At 39.6% G+C, this 19,075-nt stretch overlaps 2 protein-coding genes across 5 annotated transcripts; one reads left to right on the top strand and one right to left on the bottom strand.

Annotated features, from left to right (window-relative positions):
* The first annotated feature begins 787 nt into the window (after positions 1–787).
* tmem234 (transmembrane protein 234) lies at positions 788–3,761 on the top strand. Of its 2 annotated transcripts, none has more exons than XM_089004739.1 (5): positions 788–830; positions 1,124–1,275; positions 1,375–1,441; positions 2,108–2,200; positions 2,675–3,761. In XM_089004739.1, the coding sequence occupies exons 1-5, from the start codon at positions 815–817 to the stop codon at positions 2,761–2,763; spliced, it is 417 nt and encodes a 138-aa protein (XP_088860865.1). In that variant the 5' UTR covers positions 788–814; the 3' UTR covers positions 2,764–3,761. The 2 variants fall into 2 exon arrangements, with proteins under 2 accessions (XP_088860865.1, XP_088860863.1); XM_089004737.1 differs by having other exon boundaries at positions 2,672–3,742.
* Positions 3,760–19,050, bottom strand: dcdc2b (doublecortin domain containing 2B). 3 transcript variants are annotated; one of them, XM_089004734.1, is made up of 14 exons: positions 16,238–19,050; positions 13,977–14,268; positions 12,484–12,535; positions 10,992–11,062; positions 10,790–10,921; positions 10,574–10,708; positions 8,666–8,705; positions 8,409–8,474; positions 6,687–6,864; positions 6,488–6,600; positions 5,338–5,406; positions 5,169–5,249; positions 5,004–5,090; positions 3,760–3,895 (listed from the first exon to the last, which is right to left on the bottom strand). In XM_089004734.1, the coding sequence occupies exons 2-14, from the start codon at positions 14,246–14,248 to the stop codon at positions 3,839–3,841; spliced, it is 1,353 nt and encodes a 450-aa protein (XP_088860860.1). In that variant the 5' UTR covers positions 14,249–14,268; positions 16,238–19,050; the 3' UTR covers positions 3,760–3,838. The 3 variants fall into 3 exon arrangements, with proteins under 3 accessions (XP_088860860.1, XP_088860861.1, XP_088860862.1); XM_089004735.1 differs by having other exon boundaries at positions 6,687–6,813; XM_089004736.1 differs by lacking the exon at positions 5,338–5,406.
* Between the last annotated feature and the right edge of the window lie 25 nt (positions 19,051–19,075).

Below are 19,075 nucleotides of genomic sequence, written 5' to 3'. Positions count from 1 at the left end.
ACTTTGACACCTGTGGTTTACAACCATGTGGATTGGCTCAGCCCCTCCCAGCGCTCCCCCCCACTTGTTTACCACCCAAGTTATTACTATAAAACTCTACTTTGCGGATTTTCGTCTCTCGTGGGTGGTCCTGGTCCCATTTAACCGCGAAAAACAAGGGATTGCTGTATGCACTACCAATATTGGATCTCGCCATTAATCTCTGTGGTATTTTGACGGTGAGACCAATTGAATGATTCTCCAATAGATGGAAGAAGGTACGACATTCATTTGAGCAAATAGTGAAGTCTTTATCAAACTGTTGTACAAACATTTTTGGACACATTTTGTGGGAATAGATTTTAATTCAATCATTATATCAGACCGACTGTTTAATTAAGGGACTATGGATTGGACTGGATTGGATTTGCCTTGGTGACCCATATTGGATGTTAAAAAAAACAGATATAACAATCAAGGGCGATAAAAGAAACAGATTTGGGATTCATTTGCCTTGACTGAATGTAGCGTTGAGGACTAAACGATGGTAAAGAAATAAAGTGTTATTCTATCCATCGTGAACCAATAATGCTACATCGACAGGGGAACATTCAAGAAGTGTAATGTAAAGCAATTGAATAAACTCAAAAGATGGAGAAAGCGACTCTTGAATCTGGTGGTGGTTAATTCAACAAGTCCCTTGGTAGAGAAATGAATCGCAGATATTTTGTTGTTGCATATTTCGAATTCGAACACTTATTTTCTTGTAAAATTGGTTTATCCGACATTTTCAAAGTGGTCTGAACGCAACTCGTCAGCAGTCGGTGATGTCTTTATGATGGTGACTCTAGGTAGGTTGTACTCAATTATCTTTTGAACAATCTCAACTCTTACTTAATCCAAGTTGAGGGCGTTTATTTTGTCGGTTGTATTGAAATTAATAATATCGTGTTTGCGGCCATTAAAACTGTTTACAACACAACTATTGTTGGATAGATAGATAGCCTTGTAGCCCTCATGCTAAGGAAGTTAGACCGGAACTCATCATTTTAAGTCTCGGGTGACACTATGGAACAGGAATTAAGTGAGAACGGTTTTTAAAAAAATTGCACATTAAAGTGATCGTAAGTATGTTGGGACACAGTGGAAGTTCTGAGCCTCCTGCTGGTGTCCGTGTTGTGGGGATGCACCAACCCTTTCCTGAAAAAAGGCACTGAAGGCATCGAACATGTGTCCAAGTCCAGCAAAGTGGCTCAGTTTCTTGCTGAGCTCAAGTTTCTCTTCCTTAATATCAAGGTAAACGAAGCACATTTCATTTCTTTTGCATTTGCTGATTTTGAAAATGTGTTATAAACATAAAATGGATGCAATTTCTTCTCTATTTTGCATTCTCAGTACCTTATCCCGTTTGTCTTGAACCAAACTGGCTCTTTGGTGTACTATTACACCCTTTCCACCGCAGGTGAGACATTAAATCAGAGATCTTAGGTGTCAAAGTCAAGGCCCGTTTTCTAGATTAAACAGATTTCGCTAGAATAATGATTGGTTACAAAGATTTTATAGTTTTTCGACAAAAGGCTGTATATTTTCGAGATTTATGTCAAAACGGATTAACTGTAAAGATGAAATGTTATCAAAAGATGGAGAAATTGACTCTCGAATCTGGTGGTGGTTAATTGTTTATCTTGTTAAGAAGTCCCTTTAGGCAGAAAAAAATAGCAGAGATTTTTTTTATGCGTATTTTGAATTCGAACACGTATTTTCTTGAACTTTTCAAAGCGGTCTTGGACGCAACTCATCAACAGTCGGTGACGTCATTGAGGGGGGCAAAGTTACCCTAAATTCATGATCAATTAATTTGTATTTTAAATTTTACTTGAATTGAGTTATCAATGTTTGAGAAAACAGTCACATACATGCACCTAAATTGGAAATTCAAATGAATAGTCAGAGAAAAATACATTTTAGAGATTAAAGTGAAAAGGTTGGCTGTTGTTAAAAAACATCACCTCAGGAATGAATGAGCCATTTTTACCATCAAATTGCCTTTATTTAATTTTTGACTAAAACAACCTATCATCGTCTTTTTGGCAGTCTTTTAGTTACTGACGTTTATTTTGTGATGCAGACTTGTCATTGGCTGTCCCCGTGTCCAACTCGCTCACCTTCCTTTGGACTCTGCTCACTGGCAAGTTGCTGGGAGAGGATTTTGGAGGCAAACGTGAGTCCAGTATTAATAATAATAATAATGTTAATAATAATAATGATGATGATAATAATAATGATAATAATGATGATAATAATAATCATGATAATAATAATACAGTAAAGTCTCATTATATCGATATTCTCGGGAGTCTGAAAAATATCGATATAACTGGGACTATCGATATATCCGACCCTGCGCGCATGTAATTTTCTCCTTGCGGTCATAGAAATAGTATCGTAATAAGCGGTACTATCGATATAACCGATATCGATATAACGAGACTTTACTGTAATAATAATAATGGTAGTAGTAATAATAGTAATAATACATTTTATTTTTAAGCGCCTTTCAAAACTCTCAAGGACACTGTCCGATTGTGATGCACCAGCTTGCCTTTGCAAATACAAAAAAAAGCAAACTTCATTAGCCTTGTTCAATATTTCTCTGTCGTTTTGAAACCTTTACCCATCCGTGTCTTTTCAGAAGCTGTTGCCGGAATGTTACTCACTATGGTCGGGGTCACTTTGTGTATAGTAAGCTCCGTAGATGACGTCGGCACTCACGCTGCGTCCTGATGAACTTCCAGTGTGCATAAATACTCTGGGAAGAACATATTCTTTGGCGTGTGAGTTGAACCCTTTTGGGGACAGCGGTTACCACAGTGGACAGCTTATCATGTTATCAGGTTACAAGTTACATCGTTTCGGCGGATGGGCGAATTGTTCCATTGTATGTGGAAGTTCCACCTCAATCATTCAATCACAAATGATTGAAGTGTTGGTCTGATACAAGTCAGAAAATAATTGTATTTTTGTTAGAAAATCAAATGCATATTATTTATTGTGTGAGTGTAGTTTAGTGGTTGTAGAAAATGGTGTCAAATCCCCTAAAATAGTGACAATTGTTGTGTTTCTGTTTTTCGCTACCTTATGGATCATAGAAAATAATGTAAACTGATCAAATGAGCTTTCAGGAATTTAGCATTAGCATGCACAGTCGGGCATTTATTTCGTGAAATATATATATTTTTTGTTCACCCTCCCCAAAATAAAACCAACAAATGCCGTTTGAAACAATACCTTTTCTTTTCCTGCTTGGGAGAGGTAATTAAATTCAGAATGATGTAAGCAAAACCGTTTTTGCTTTTTTGAATGTTGCTGTGCCCATGACCATTTTATGTTTGGGACTCTTATACTGAGCGAATTGCTTGTCCTATAGCCACAAAGGGACATAAGTCTTCTTGTGCCGGTCCGAAGCCCGAATAAAAACAGAGGGTAGTGTCAGGAAGGGCATCCGACGTAAAAGCTTGGCCAAAACAAACATGCCAATCAAACCTCTGAAGATAGAGGACACTGATTCGCAGGGTGACCCCTTGAAGGGAAAAGCCGAAAGGAAAAGAAGATGTGAGCAGACGTGAAGAAGTGTAATGAGATGTGTAAAATTGTGTAGCAGCAAACAAATCTCACCAAAAATATATACTTTTAATCAAATACTTTTAATTCATCCTTTTTGAAATAATTAAAAACTAAAATGTACATACATACACATTGGTTCTATGTTTTTTAATGAGCATTTTCCTCCTGAAAATAGTAATTAATGACATTACCATTTTTGGAATACAGTTTTAATAAAAGCAAATAAAGGGAGCGGTTACGATGGTTGCTCAATTTGGCCTTCACCCTGGTGGTGCTTCTGTGTTGTTTTCTCCTGTTTAAAAAAAAACACACAAAAGTAGACGTGATATTGAACCCTGATATGATAAATATACAGTGCTACCTTGGCTTACGAACTTAATTGGTTCCCAGACAGAGTGTGTAAGGCGAAAATTGTGTATCCCAAAAATTAATTTCCCATAGGAAATCATTGAAATGAGAATAATCCATTCCCAGGTCCCCATAAAACATAATTTTCTACTTTCTAATTTTCTAAGCCTTAAAACTACACAAAATATACATTATTTTATGTATAATAAATGTTCTATGGTATTATAATTAAAGAAATGAACTGTACTGTAGAATAAAGTCGTTTTATTTACCTTTGTGATGGTCGTTGATGTAATGGAGTGACCGGTTTCATCAGCATTAAACACTTGATGAGGAACGTAGCCTTCTTCTTTCACCATCTTGAGGAATGATCCCTTGTGGGTGCTTTCTCTGCGATAATTTTACCTTGTTCCTCATCATTTATGTTCTGTTTAGCTGGGTCTATAGCTTTTTGCATCAAGTGTACAGATGGCTTGTGCGGGTTATTTGTGGAGTCTGATTGATGGGATATTTTAACCTTGCCGTCTACACTCTGCTTTTGAACTATCAAAGTTGAAACGAGTCCAAATTTCACTGTTTTCTATCCATTTTATCACCCTCTCTCTGTCGTCTGCCTGTCTCTTTAATGTTAACCCCCCCCTGTTGCATTCTTGAGCAATCACGTGGCTTTCACCGAAGACTGAGGGCGGGGAATAGAGGAATAAAAACAGTCGGCTGCCATTTTGTAGTTAGAAGAATGGGCTTGTTCGCCAACGACACATCACTTATTGTGGCGCTCCGTGTGCATCCCGAAAAATAGTTTGTATGCCAAGGTAAAATTTTCATATATTTAACATTCGTAAACCGAAATGTTCGGAAGCCAAGGGGTTCGTAAACCGAGGTCTCACAGTATATAGCAGTGCTTATCAAACCTTTTATACCTAGTACAAGCGAATGCTATAAAAGATGAAATCAAAAACAATACTGCAAGTCATCGCTACAATAGTGCTGATTCCTTGACGTACCGCTAGAGGGCGCTTAGTGACACACATAGCCGATGTCGTTCCACTTGCCTGTTCGCCTTGATGGTCCAAAATATTTCCCCGAATATCTTCGTGACGGTTGGGTGTGTTGAGACTCATTCTATGAAGCTCAGGCTCCTTTAAACCAAGTTAAAAGACCCACAGCATATGAAATGAAGCCCCCAAAAGTGTGTGTGTTTGTGTAGATATACCTACCAGGTTTTCACTGTTTAACTCCTCTCTTGTGCTTCGTATTGTCGCCTTGTTTTCCGCTTTGTCTTGATCAAATGGAGGCAACTATAAATATAACATTTTAAGGAGTCCTTTCAATGCAAAATCAGATTTTTTTTTCCATCGAATGCCAGCGTTTATAATATTGTTGAACCTGCAGTGTGCCATTCAGAGCGTCATACGTGATGTTCAGCTCCTCATCTTCCACGATTTCAGCCACTCTCTTAGGATGATAAGACACATTTACAGCCCCACCCCCACCAAAAAATCACTCTATTATTCTCTTTAACTCATTCACTGCCAGACGATGTTCAGAAATGTGTCCACTCCAGTGCCAGGGTTTTTGTCATTTTCACTCAAATTGCAGGACTCACAGAATATTTGGTTTTAGGACTACATAAACATTCAATACAGCATTAGAAACTTTAGACCACATGTGTCAAAGTCAAGGCCCGGGGGCCAAATCTGGCCTTTCACATCATTTTCTTCGGCCCACGAAACCAAATCAAATTACATGATCCTTGCTAAAGTCCGAACCAAAATGTCAAATTGTCCCATGTAAACCACAATAAGTCATTATTTTTTAACTTCAAATTGGAAAACTAGTTCTTCATTAATTTGTTGTGCACTGAATGTGTGATAAGTGGAGAGGATGAAACATTTTAACGGCTTCCCCAAATTCATAACGGCCCTTGAGAGGAAATCATAAAAACAATGTGGCCCTCGGCAAAAAATGAGTTTGACACTTCTGCTTTAGACTTTCTTCTTTCATCAGAAAAAAAAGAGTTAATTCCTAAGTTATATAGGTCTGGAGTTATATGAGTTTGAAATGGGGGCGGCTGTAGAAAATACAAGACAATACATACATATTGATTTATATAGCGCTTTCACAACAGCTAAAGCTTTAACTAAGTGCTAACATGGACAAAAAGCAAATGCTTCTCCCTCGTGGAAGGAAAAAAACAGTGCCAGAGGTCCGACCAGCGCTTTATCAACACTCCCCCCGGAAGAAAAGCCAAAACCTGAACAAATTTGGGAATGGCGCTCCACGTCACGCTTTTCAATTCCCGAATAAGTTTGGGAATGGCAGTGAATGAGTTAATGGGGGGGGGGGGGTCAAGGGGAAAAAAAACGGGAATAAAAAACAAAGACAATCTGACGTTTTATTTAACGGTCAAATGTCAAATTTTGCCGACAGCTCCAATGGGCTTTCCAACGTGTACCTAATATTGCGACCAAACCAAGCTACTCATATCTAAACATTTTGAAAGGCGCTTATAAATGAAATGTATTATTAAAAAAACCTGATCAACGGGAAGCTCTATCGCTGTATTCTCGTCCTCCTCCACCTCTTTGGCTCCCCTGACCTCCTCTCTCCTCCTCCTGCGTGCTCCCGGCTTGAAGACGCTGCGATAGACTGAAGCCAAACACGGACGGACGATGTATTCGATTCATTTCATCAAAGAAAAGGACAGTGAATGTGTTCTGAGTGTGGTTCCTGACTGGGCCCGTTGCTATGGGGGGGTCTCGGAATTCGTCTGGCTTTATGGACCCTGACGGGCTTGGCGAAGAGTACAGAGGTGTCGTTCGCTCTCAGGTCTGTTGTTGGCTCCGTCAGGTGTCGCTCCTCCTGCGGGGGGGCAGCTTCGTAACCCGTCGATTTCACTCTCCGCTCGTCTGACTGATAGAATCAAGTTTGTTGGGCTTTGAGGGGTACGTTAGGCAAAAATGTCCCGTCTCACATTTGATTGAAGGATCTTAACTCAATCACTGCCAGACAATGTGCAAAAATGTGTACACTCCAGTGCCAGGGTTTTTGTCATTTTCGCTCAAATTGCAGGACCCACAAAATATTGAGTTTTAGGAGTACATAAACATTTAATGCAGGGGTGTCCAAAGTCGGTCCTCGAGGGCCGCCGTCCTGCCTGTTTTCCAGCTCTACCAGGAGCAACGCACCTGATTCAAATCATCAGCACCAATTCGATGCTGCTTCAGAGCTGGCTGCCCTCGAGGACCAACTTTGGACATCCCTGATTTAATGCAACGTGTGAAACCTTAGACTCCATTCTGTCATCAGAAAAAAAGAGTTAATTCCTAAAATATATGGGTCTGGAGTTATGTGACCTTGAAATTAGGGCGGCTGTCCAAAATACAATGCAAGACATAGATGAGAAGGTTTCTTCAGCCGTCATCTGTACAAAAGTGAAGGTTTCGGACGTTTCGCCTCCTATCCAAGAGGCTTCGTCAGCGAACTAAAGTCAGACTTTAGTTCGCTGACGAAGCCTCTTGGATAGGAGGCGAAACGTCCGAAACCTTCACTTTTGTACAGATGACGGCTGAAGAAACCTTCTCATCGATGGACCACTCCTGTACGACTGAGAGCTTACACAGACGTAATGCAAGACATACATACAGTAAAGTCTCGTTATATCGATATTCTCGGGAGTCGGAAAAAATATCGATATATGCGGCATGTAAATTTTCTCCTTGCGTTCATAGAAATAGTATCATAATAAGCAGTACTATCGATATAACCGATATCGATATAACGAGACTTTACTGTATTGGTTTATATAGCGCTATAACAACAGCTGAAGCTAGGACAAAGTGCTAACATGGGAAAAAGGGAAATGCTGCCCCCTTTATGCAAAAGAAAAAAAAACATTGCCAGAGGCCATGGCCAGGGCTTTATCAGCACCCAGGCATGAAAAAAAACAAAGCCCGAAAAAATTCCGAAATTGCGCTCTACGTCATTTTTTTCAATTTCCCGAATAAATTTGTGACACCCTCATTTTTTCGTGTTTTGTTTTTTTCTTGCAAGGGTGCCGATAACGAACTGGTTAGACCTCTGGCAATGTTTTTCCTGACCGCAAGGGGGCAGCTTTTGTCCATGTTAACACTTTGTTCCAGCTTCAGCTGTTGTTAAAGTGTGATATAAAGCAATATTTATGTATTGTATTTTGTACAGGCGCCAACATTTCAAGCTCAGATAACTCCAGACCCATATAACTTGGGAATTAACTATTTTTTTCCTGATGAAAGAAGAGAGTAAGGTTTCTAACACTGTATTAAATGTTTATGTAGTCCTAAAACGAAATATTCTGTGGGTCCTGGAATTCAAGTGACAATGACAAAAACCCAGGCACTGGCGTGGACACATTTTTGCACGTCTGGCAGTGAATGAGTTAACCGTGAAAAACGAGGAATTTCTGGATGTGATTTTACCTCTGGGGAGTTGAGGAGAGCAGAGTCACTAAATTGGTCTTCTGGTCCGCTTCCTTCCTTCCGGTTCTGCAACAAAAATCTATTTTTTAAAAAAAATGATTGACAGGATTGACAGTGACTTCGATCCACATCACATCAAAACATTTTTTTCAAGTTTGTCCTTTATAAGGAAATTAGCAAAACTGTGAGGTATGTTGTGACTTTTGTAAGACATTTTACGTTATGGCGTATTGTGAGCGCATCAAATTGATATTTACCATGTTTCTCCGCAATCCACGTCTTCTTCCTGGGTAATACCTATAAGCGAGCAAAATGAATGTTAAAGGACAACCGACGTCTCCGGACAAGTTGTGTCCATAATTTGTAAAATGGCTTCACATGACTTCTACTGAGCGTATTTTACAAAGATTCCACCGCATATAGCTATATTTTACGTTTTAAGACTCGCGCTGAACATTCAGGAAGTCTTGTTTTTGAGTTGGTGACGAGTCCGTACGTGACGTCAGAAAAGGACCGCTTCCTCACCGTAAAAAAAGACGCATAGTAGCGTCTTTCCATCACGTCAATGTATTTTGCTGTACTGTTTTTTTTAAACCATGTCTTACACCCAAATGCCGCCAGCAGAGGGAGGGCAAACTCCATGGAAAGAATGTATCAGAGCTGTGGAAACGAGCTGATTCATTCCTCACCGAAGCTGGTCGCCATTTTTCTTTTTTTTTTTCTCTTTTTGAGACATCCCCCGCCCGTTTGCCTCAAAATGGCCCAAATAAATTCTTTAAGCGATTGCAAACATGTATGCTTTGCTCATCAGGACTATTTGAATCATATTCATAACTGGATGTGTAACAAGAAAGCATATTCTCCGAATCTGAAGCCATTGTTTTGATTCTCCAGCAATACAAGATGTCTTGGCATGACACCACGAACAAGGGGGCGGGACCTTCTGAAGCTGGCCACTTCCGGTTTCAAATTGAAGTAGTTTTTAGACACTTTAAGTCATTTTTATTGGTGTTTTGCATTTGACTAAAAATATCATACAGCGTGTTTTGGGCATTTTAGATGCTATAGAACATTTTTCTGATGTCAGTTAGGAAACAAAAAAGTGATTTTCCTTTAAAGCTCCATGCCTAATGTGATGCAATTTAATAGACTTGATTCTCCAGCAACGCAAGACGTCTTGGCGTGACGTCACGAAAGGGGGGCGGGACTTTCTGAAAATGCCCCATTCGCAGCTCAATTTTTTTGCAGATTTTGGACACTTTAAGGCATTTTTATTGGTGTTTTGCATTTGACTAAAAATATCATACTGCATGTTTTGGGTATTTTAGATGCTATAAAACGTTTTTATGGTGTCAGTTAAAAAACAAAAAAGTGACGTCGGTTGTCCTTTAAGTAACGGAATCAAAATGTGTCGTAAAAGTCCCAAACAGTTTATTGAATGTTTGCAAAATTCATCTGATTCATTTTTGGAGTGACAAACTTTTCTGGAAATGAACAGGGAAACAAACTTCATATAGTTGACATGATATCGTATGTGTAAGCGTGATAACTAGAGTTAAAAATGCTTAATTGACAACAAATCGATTATCAAATGAACTCATTCACTGCCAGACAAGGGCAGAAATATGTCCACTCCAGTGCCAGGGTTTTTGTCATTTTCACTCAAATTTTAGGACCCACAGAATATTGAGTTTTTAGGATTACATAAACATTCAATGCAGCGTAAGAAATCTTAGACTCTGTTCTTTTATTAGGAAAAAGACAAGGGTCTGGAGTTATCTAAGCTTGAAATGGAGACAGCTGTACATAAGGCAAATGCTGCCCTCGTGGAATGGAAAAAAACATTACCAGAGGTCTGACCAGTGCTTTATCTGCAAGCGCGAGAAAAAACCAAAACCTGAATAAATTCGGGAATGGCGCTCCATGTCATATTTTCAATTCCCGAATAAATTCGGGGATGGCAGTGAGTGAGTTAAGCAAGGCATTCAACCTTAATTTAAAATTCTCCAAATCCACTGAATGGCTGCCTCTCTGTCATAAATATTGTCAGAAGATACTCGACCCAAACCTCGCGAGCTAACTTCCACGCTGAAAGCAGAGACCGCGGCTTGATTTGTTTATTTTATTGTATTTTATTTACAATATTGAAGCCTCGTTTAACATACCTCTGTGGGGTTTTAGAGAGTAGCAGTTCCACATACGGAAGCTTCTTAAACTTCTCGGTTCCCACGGCAACGTAGCAGCATCCCGTCTCCAGCTCCCCCGGCGAGGTCACTGTGGCCCCCTCCACAGAACACAACCTGAAGAGCGTCAATACTATATTTTTTCCTGCGTGTTATTTTTAATTATTTATGTTTTTCATATAATTGTTTTGAACTGACCTCCGCACGGCGCCAGTCCGTAAGCTAACCTTGTCAGTGACCAGGCTAAGGATCTGCTCCAGGTCCCGCTGCATGGTGCGAGGGATGATGAATCGGAAGGGTGGACACAGGATGTCCCCATTGCGAAAAACACTGAAATATGATGGAAATTCGTCACGCAAAAGTGGCGAGTAAATGTGTGATTGGACAAGTTTTGCCTTACTGTATAATACATGGCACTGGAACAAACTTCTTCCATTTGGCTGACACATTCGGCCTCGGGATTATTTTGGCCTGCAGGAGACATGTCGATAATCAGCCGTGGTTCCATCAAGCACAAGTTTGATGTGAATATATTGTCAAACGGCAGCATTGTAGTTTTTATGCACATTTTTCTAGAAAATAAGTTTTTTTTTTCTCCAGAAAATCCATTATCCATACTAAATAGCCACTCATTTTAAAAATAATTTTAACATAATTCGGCCATTCTTCAGTCAAACACTTCGCTCATTATCGAACAAGTCCTGAATCCACAAATCTGTTTTAATCCTTAGTTCAGACGTCTGTGTAAGCTCTCAGTCGTACAGGAGTGGTCCATCGATGAGAAGGTTTCTTCAGCCATCATCTGTACTTCTTTGAAGGTGTCGGACGTTTCGCTTCTTATCCAAGAGGCTTCGTCAGCAAACAAAAGTCTTTTGCAGGTAGTTTCGGCCCTATATGGCTAGCTAGCTAATTGAGTCAGGAAACATATTAGCTATCTAGTATTATATTAGCTAGCGAGCTAACTTTCTAACTTTTTGAGTTACTTCCGGGTTGAGTGAACGCTGGCGCATGTGGCTGCCGCTACTCACCCACAGAAAAACTGATCCTGTGACTGTAAAGTGAGCTTGAGAGTTTTGAAAGGCACTTAGAAATCAAATGGATTATTATTATTATTATTATTATTATTATTATATATTCCTACTGTCCAGATGTGGCGGTGCAAGACTGCTATGATTTGTCCCTGCTCTCAGGTTGGGGGGAGCAGAGGACTACTCCCTGTGGCTACACTAATTACTTCTATTTTCCTGACAGAGTATGCAGTCTACGACTAGCCTGCTTGTCCCATTTGATCTGGTAGCATAACTAAGCCTATGCTGCCTAAGAAGTCGGTTGTAGGAACGATCCAAATTGAACTTCACCCCACCATGGCGATTTAGTGAAGGGGTTTGCTGTTTTATGAAAATAGCTTCTTTTACTCCCCATTCAAACCATCTATGTTCTTTCGCTAAGATTTTAACCTCATTGTCGTCAAATGAGTGGTTGCTAGCTTTTAGGTGCATATGTACTGCAGATTGAGGCCCACTAGTATTATCCCTGCAATGTTCATCGTCTTTTTTTGAGAATTTGTTTAGTCTCCCCAATCAGAATCAGAATCATCTTTATTGCCAAGTATGTAGAACACACAAGGAATTTGTTTCCAGTCGAACACGCTGCAGTAGTATTGTATTGCTCTTTACAATTTTCATTTTTACAATGTATTTAATATTCTTTAGTTCAGAATTAACCCACAATAAAAATAACACGTACGAGATGTTTGCTCTACTTTTATCCGAGTTAGCTCGGTAGGAGGTCCACTGGTTCACTCCTGTGGTCGGACTTGAATAAATAAGTCAAGAGACTGAGCAGCAGATCTTAAACGTGACACGTTTAAGAAGAAACACGATCCGGCCTACCTGTGTGTCTTCACGAGCCGCCGGCTGCTTTTTCACACCCGTGTTGACATAGCTGAGAGAGAGAGAGAGAGAGAGAGAGAGAGAGAGAGAGAGAGAGAGAGAGAGAGAGAGAGAGAGAGAGAGAGAGAGAGAGAGAGAGAGAGAGAGAGAGAGAGAGAGAGAGAGAGAGAGAGAGAGAGACAGAGAGAGAGAGAGAGAGAGAGAGAGAGAGAGAGAGAGAGAGAGAGAGAGAGAGAGAGAGAGAGACTGCCATTCCCAAATTTATTCAGGAATTGAAAAGCAATGATGTGGAACAACATTCCCGGATTTGTTTTTTCTTGCGGGGGGTTAAAGCTTCGGTCAGACCTCTGGCAATTTTTTTCCCTCCCACAAGGGGGCACCATTTACCTTTTGTACAGCCACCCCCATTTCAAGCTCAGATAACTCCAGACCCATATAACTTTGGAATTAACTCTTTTTTTCTGATGAAAGAAGAGCGTCTAAGGTTTCTTACGCTGCATCTAATGTTTATGCCGTCTTAAAACTCAATATCTGTGGGTCTTTCAATTTGAGTGAAGATGACAAAAACCCTGGCACTGAAGTGGACACATGTTTCCACATTGTCTGGCAGTGAATGAGTTTTAAACATTTTAGATACAAATGAGTACTATTTTTTTAAAAAAAAAGTGCTCTGCCCTAAGAGCTCCAGTGACTAACGTCATATAACCAAACATGAGCAGGTGTGCCATTACAGTCATTATCTGAGCTCTTGGGCACTATGATGGCATTTTCCATCAATGGCAAGTGGCAGTTGGATGCCACAGAAATAGATAAAAAATAGCCTTTTTTTGTTACTTAATTCTTATTCCACAAATAATGTGGTTCCTCAAGTGGGGTTGTGGGGGCATAGAACATATTGTAAAGAACATTTTTTGCTTCACTTCCCTTTAGCAATTCTCATACATGGTAACTTTCAGAAATCATAAATCAGGATATTTTTGTACTCGTGACTCTGTGGTGCATGTTAAAATAATGTGAGAGTTACAAAGTGTAAATTGGAAGTAAATTAATCAACAAGAATGCTTTGTTTATTCATACATTCCATTAGTGAAAAAAAATGTATGTTTTCTTTTGTTTTACCTTACAAATTATTGTGAATATTGTGGTCAAAATCAAGAGTCTCCCGATCAAATCGTGAGACTTAACATGTATGAATTTTTATGTTGTAGCTATTCTTTTTTTTTTTCGCTCGGTAAATCTTCCCAAAAAATCTCAAGCATCAAGATCCCAAACTGTTGGCTTGCTCTGTATCCCTCTTTGTTGTTGACATTGTATTGTCATAAATGTAGGTAGAGAAAGCAAACAAGCCTTTTTCGACTGTAAAGAGTTAAAATGAAAACATGTTAAAGAAAGAAAAAAGAAACGATTTAAGTACATTCACGAAGTATTTGTACTTCCAGCCCTTCCAAAGCAGAATAGTATAATACAAATACAAAAAGCTCGCCGGTGCTTACTCCAGTTTCTTGAATTTCTCAAAACCGGCGGCGACATATTGGGCCCCCGTCTGCAAATCCTGGAGGTCGGCAACCTTGTGTCCCTGCCTGGGAGTGTACAAGGTTCTGACAGCCAGCGGAGCCCCGATATTATGAGTCACCTCATTGAGGAAGACCTCCATGGTGGACACCTGCCGTTGGTTGATCACAAATCGGCGGCCGCTAAAGAAGGGGTCTCCGTTCCTGTACACTATCACACTTTTTACTGGGGGTAGCACTGTGGTTGCGGTCATTTTGGCGCTCTCTGCTACAGCTGCTAAACACACACACGCGCACGCACACAAACACAAACACCCACATGCACGCGCACACAAAAAGCAAATGAGGTGTTCAATTAAAAAGTAAGCGTTTTCCCCATTAAAAACTCAGTGTTCGTCTAAACTCTAAAATCTAAATGAATATGCTCAACCCAATTAGACATTTTCGTCGCCAAGAGTGCCACAAGATGGCGCCAAAACTTTTCAGTAAATGATGTCAAGATGTTGTGGTTCACTGTCGTAAAAATTACCATAAATTGACGGTGGCAATTGTACGGTAAATCTTCCAAGGTAGCAGCAGGTATAATTTTACACATTTGACACTTTTCACAATAAAATGTCAGAATTGCACTTTTGCCACCACTTTCTACATTTCTTGACCCTTTCAAAACCATTTCAACTTAAAAAAATATTTGACTTCTTTGGTACAATGGAAACGATTCATCATCCCCAAATCCTCCAGATTTCAAAATAACATTATTGAATTCCGAAATGTGATCGATTAAATCTTCCAAGATAGCAGGAGGTACAATTTTCCACATTCCACACTTTTCACAATAAAAATTCCGAATTGGATATTTACCACCACTTTTACATTTTTTGGCCCTTTCATAACCCTGTCAACTTAAATAATATTCAACGTCTGGCACAGTTTGGAAATGATTCCTCATCCCCAAATCGCCCAGATTTCAAAATAAAATTCTGAAATGTGATCTATTAAACACCTCGTTCCATATTTATATATTGACTCGAACCGTTCCAAGTCTCACATTCTTCATTTCAATCTCATTTCAACAGCATTTTTTGGTTCATGTTTTTCACCAAGCCCCCCTCCCCCCAACTTTGTATTTTTGCACCTCAAAACTTGATTAGCATGAATCATCCTGCCAATTTGCATTGGTTTACTCCTTCTGCATTTCTCCACTAATTCAAAACTCTTCAGTTCCCAAATGAAGGACATTGATTTCCACATCCCCCAACATTTTTCACGTTTTCATACACACTATCAAAAACAGCCCAGTGAACAAACAAGGAAAAACAAACGGTCCCCATCTTTCTCACTCCTAAAATCAATGATCCTCCCTCACTAGCAACAACACATTTTTCACACTAAAATCCCAAAAATAAAACAGTTCAATTATGTACCCCCTCCTTCAGATGATTGATTCAAACCACCCCGACTCACCATATTTCTACTTTATTTTTACAGCATTTCAGCTGAGCATCATATTTTCAGCATTCTCTCTTGCTGAAATCCCAAACCACAATTCGACAATCACATATCTAATTTGTTTTTATTTATCTTGTACTCTTTGACGCAACATGATTCTGATTTTAGTTTCACTCCCTGATGCTTTCTACTATCCTTGTGACTGCTTTCTTTCCTGTATATGGTAGCTGTCCAAGTAAAGCGCATTGTTACAGCTTTAGCTCTTGTTAAAGCACTATAGAAATCAATATGTATTTTATGGTCTTGTACTGTTATGTGTTCTAATCCTTCCACATTTCTCCACTAATTCAAACCAAACAAATTTCCAAATAATCACCTCCTGGAAATGTTCGACATGGTTTTCCCACAATGCTACATTTTCCACCTTGACTCAAACAAAAACAAAACTTGAAAGTGAATAAGACATTCAATAAAAAAACAATGTCAATTTTTGTTCCAATTCCAAATTCAAACCATTCAGCAAAAAACATTTCCCACATTCCCTAATGTCCACACATTCTGCACTCAAATTTGTACATATTTACCACAACCTTTGTAGATTTAGGACCCTTTTAAACCATTACCACTTCAAACTGTTTCACTCATTCGGGGCACACTATTCATCACATTTCTCATATTTCCATAGCCGTTCAATTTCAGAGTCATCTCTTCAGCTCTCACACATAATTTCAACCGAAATAGCAACCTCCAGTCAAAAGTAGGCATTGACAAACACACACTCTGCAGATACACACCCCAAAATGAAGATAGAAACGAATCCCCTCTGTGTGGCAGTGGTAGTGGTGGCACACTTGCCAGTCGCCACGTTCTTCTGCTCCACACACAAAAACTCACAGCCTTGTGTATTTCCTGGTTGCTATGACAGCGTGGACAGGCAGTCAATGGCTTCGTGGGTCAAACCGCTGGTAGCGACCACAACAAAAGGCACAGAGTGGGCGGGGGCGAGAGGTTGCGACCATATATGACATTTGCTCATGTAAAAATGTATTTTTTTTAATACATCAATATTGTCAAAGGCATGACTGAAGTAGTTTCAAAAGTGGATATAACACGAATGAATCGGTTCTGAGTGTCCTGATAGAAATTGACACAAACCATTTAAAGGACAACCGACACCCCCGGACAAGGACAAGTTGTGTCCATAATTTGTAACATGACTTCAAATTACTTCTACTGAGCGTATTTTACAAAGATTCCACGGCATGTGGCTATATTTTACGTTTTAAGACTCGTGTTGAATATTCAGGAAGTCTTGTTTTCGAGTTGATGACGATGCCTGACGTGACGTCACGTCAGGAACGCCCCTGACCGAGAAAGTGACACACAATGCATTTTGGGTACTTTGTTTGGTCTGAAAACATCATGTTGATCCGTGTTGATGGTGAAATTAGAAGGAAAACTACATAAATAATGCAATGGTGAATCGTTGTGTATCGCACCAACACTACCAATTGCGGTAAAACGCATAAAGAAGGTGTCAAGTTGACACATATTCTCAGCAGACAAATCACTGTATCCCAACGGAGCTTGTGCACCATCTTGTGAATTTTCTGGGAGCTACATTGGAGTACAGACGTCTCGAATTGATACGGAAGGACTTCTTTAATCGATTGCAAACATTTATGCTTTCCTCTTCAGAACTATTTGAATCATATTCATAACTGGATGAGTAACATGAAAGCATCTTCTACGAATCTGAACTATGTGAAGCCATTGTTTTGTGTCTGGAGTATCCTGGCGTGACGTCATGAACAAGGGGGAGGGACCTCCTGAAACTCGCCATTTCCATGGTCATTTTCAAGCAGTTTTGAGATATTTCAAGTCAATTTTATTGGTGTTTTGCATTTGACTAAAACTATCAGCCTGCGTGTTTTGGGTGTTTTAGATGCTATAAAACGTTTTTCTGATGTCAGTTAGGAAACAAAAAAATAGCGTTGGTTGTCCTTCAAGGGACAGTGGTTACTTCAGTGGACATCTTATCGTGTTATCGGGCTACAGGGTGCATGAAAAGTTTTATCTTACAGCCTGCCATTAAATAACAAATGTATTATTCACATTGATGCTTTTGCCTCGCTGATACACAAAAGCTTAGTGACAGATATGCTGGATCTGAGCGCTGGTTTTGATACCTGTATCTGTCACTCGTTGAATTTCAAACCATCTAAACCGATTAGTCTAGCGGTAGTGTCATTTTCTTCTTCATTTTTTATTTATTTATATTTTTTATTTCAGCAATAGCAGGAGTGAAGGGCGGGCTTCTTCAGCGATGCACCTGTTTCTCATGACCAATCAAGCCTTGCAATATATTTAAGGACTGTCAAGCTGTGTTGTCATTGTCTGATTATGTTGTCATTGTCACGACAACATTTCTATATGCCATGTTTATTTATGGTCACTCTCGTTTTGATAGTTTTCTTGATTTGTAAGTACAGTGATACCTCGGCTTACGAACGCTTTAGCTCATGAACTTTTCGCCTTCCGAACATTAAATTCGCGAGAATATAATCTTGGCATATGAACTCGTATTCGGCAGACGGACCAAACCACACAGCGCCATGGTGGCTAGCGGGCTAGTTTTCCACACCCCCTTTGAGTGCAGATTTGGTTTGCTATTGAGTGGAGTACTTTTGCTATTATGGGACCGAAAAAGACCCCACCACAGGCTCGTGTTAAGCCGAAGAGGACACAAAAGAAAATTACGGTTGAGTAGAAGATCATCAAAAAACACGAACGAGGTGTGCCTTTGTACATGTATGCTAAGTCGACCATTGCTGTGTGGCTAAGGGTGTTTCTGTGTTGTCTAAGCAACAATCTCAGGCAATAGAAGAGGTTGAAAAACTTCTGTTGATTTGGATTAATGAAAAGTAGCTAGCAGGGGACAGTGAGTGAGGGTATTATCGCCGAGAAAGCACGGAAACATCACTCTGATATCATCAAGAGGCAACTAAACTACATCAACAACCATCACAAAGGTAAATAAAACTTTATTATCCCATAGTTTATTTCTTTAATCACAATACAACATCACATTTATTATACATAAAATAAGTTATATTTTGTGTAGTTTTAAGGCTTATTTAATAGAAAATTATGTTTTATAGGGACCTGGGATTGGATTATTCTCATTTTTAATGGTTTATGGGAAATAAATGTTTGGCAGACAAACTTTTCGCCTTACACTTTCTGGGAACCAATTAAGTTCGTAAGCTGAGGTATCACTGTATTTTTTTATTTCTTGATATTTGTGAATTATGTATTTTTTGTGTAAAATCATTGGCACCGCCCTACCCACTCTCGAGGACTTGCACACTGCAAGAATCCGAACAAGGGCGCGGAAAATCCTACTGGACCCTCCGCACCCTGCCCACCACCTTTTCCAGCTACTCCCCTCAGGCAGGCGCTACCGATCCATGCGCACCAAATCCAGCAGACATTTAAACAGCTTCTTCCCCCAAGCCATTAACTCTTAGAACTCTTTCAACAGTAGCCAAAATGGAACTGTATAGTGCCACTTAGCAGTCTTTTTGACGACGATACTAGTGCAGCGTGTTCTACCGGAAACAAATTCCTTG

The sequence above is a fragment of the Hippocampus bargibanti genome, linkage group LG09, assembly GCF_051943395.1.
Source record: "Hippocampus bargibanti isolate YZ-2025 linkage group LG09, ASM5194339v1, whole genome shotgun sequence".
Lineage (NCBI taxonomy): Eukaryota > Metazoa > Chordata > Actinopteri > Syngnathiformes > Syngnathidae > Hippocampus > Hippocampus bargibanti.
The sequence above is the reverse complement of the archived record's forward strand: the minus strand, read 5'-3'. Positions and strand labels throughout refer to the sequence as shown.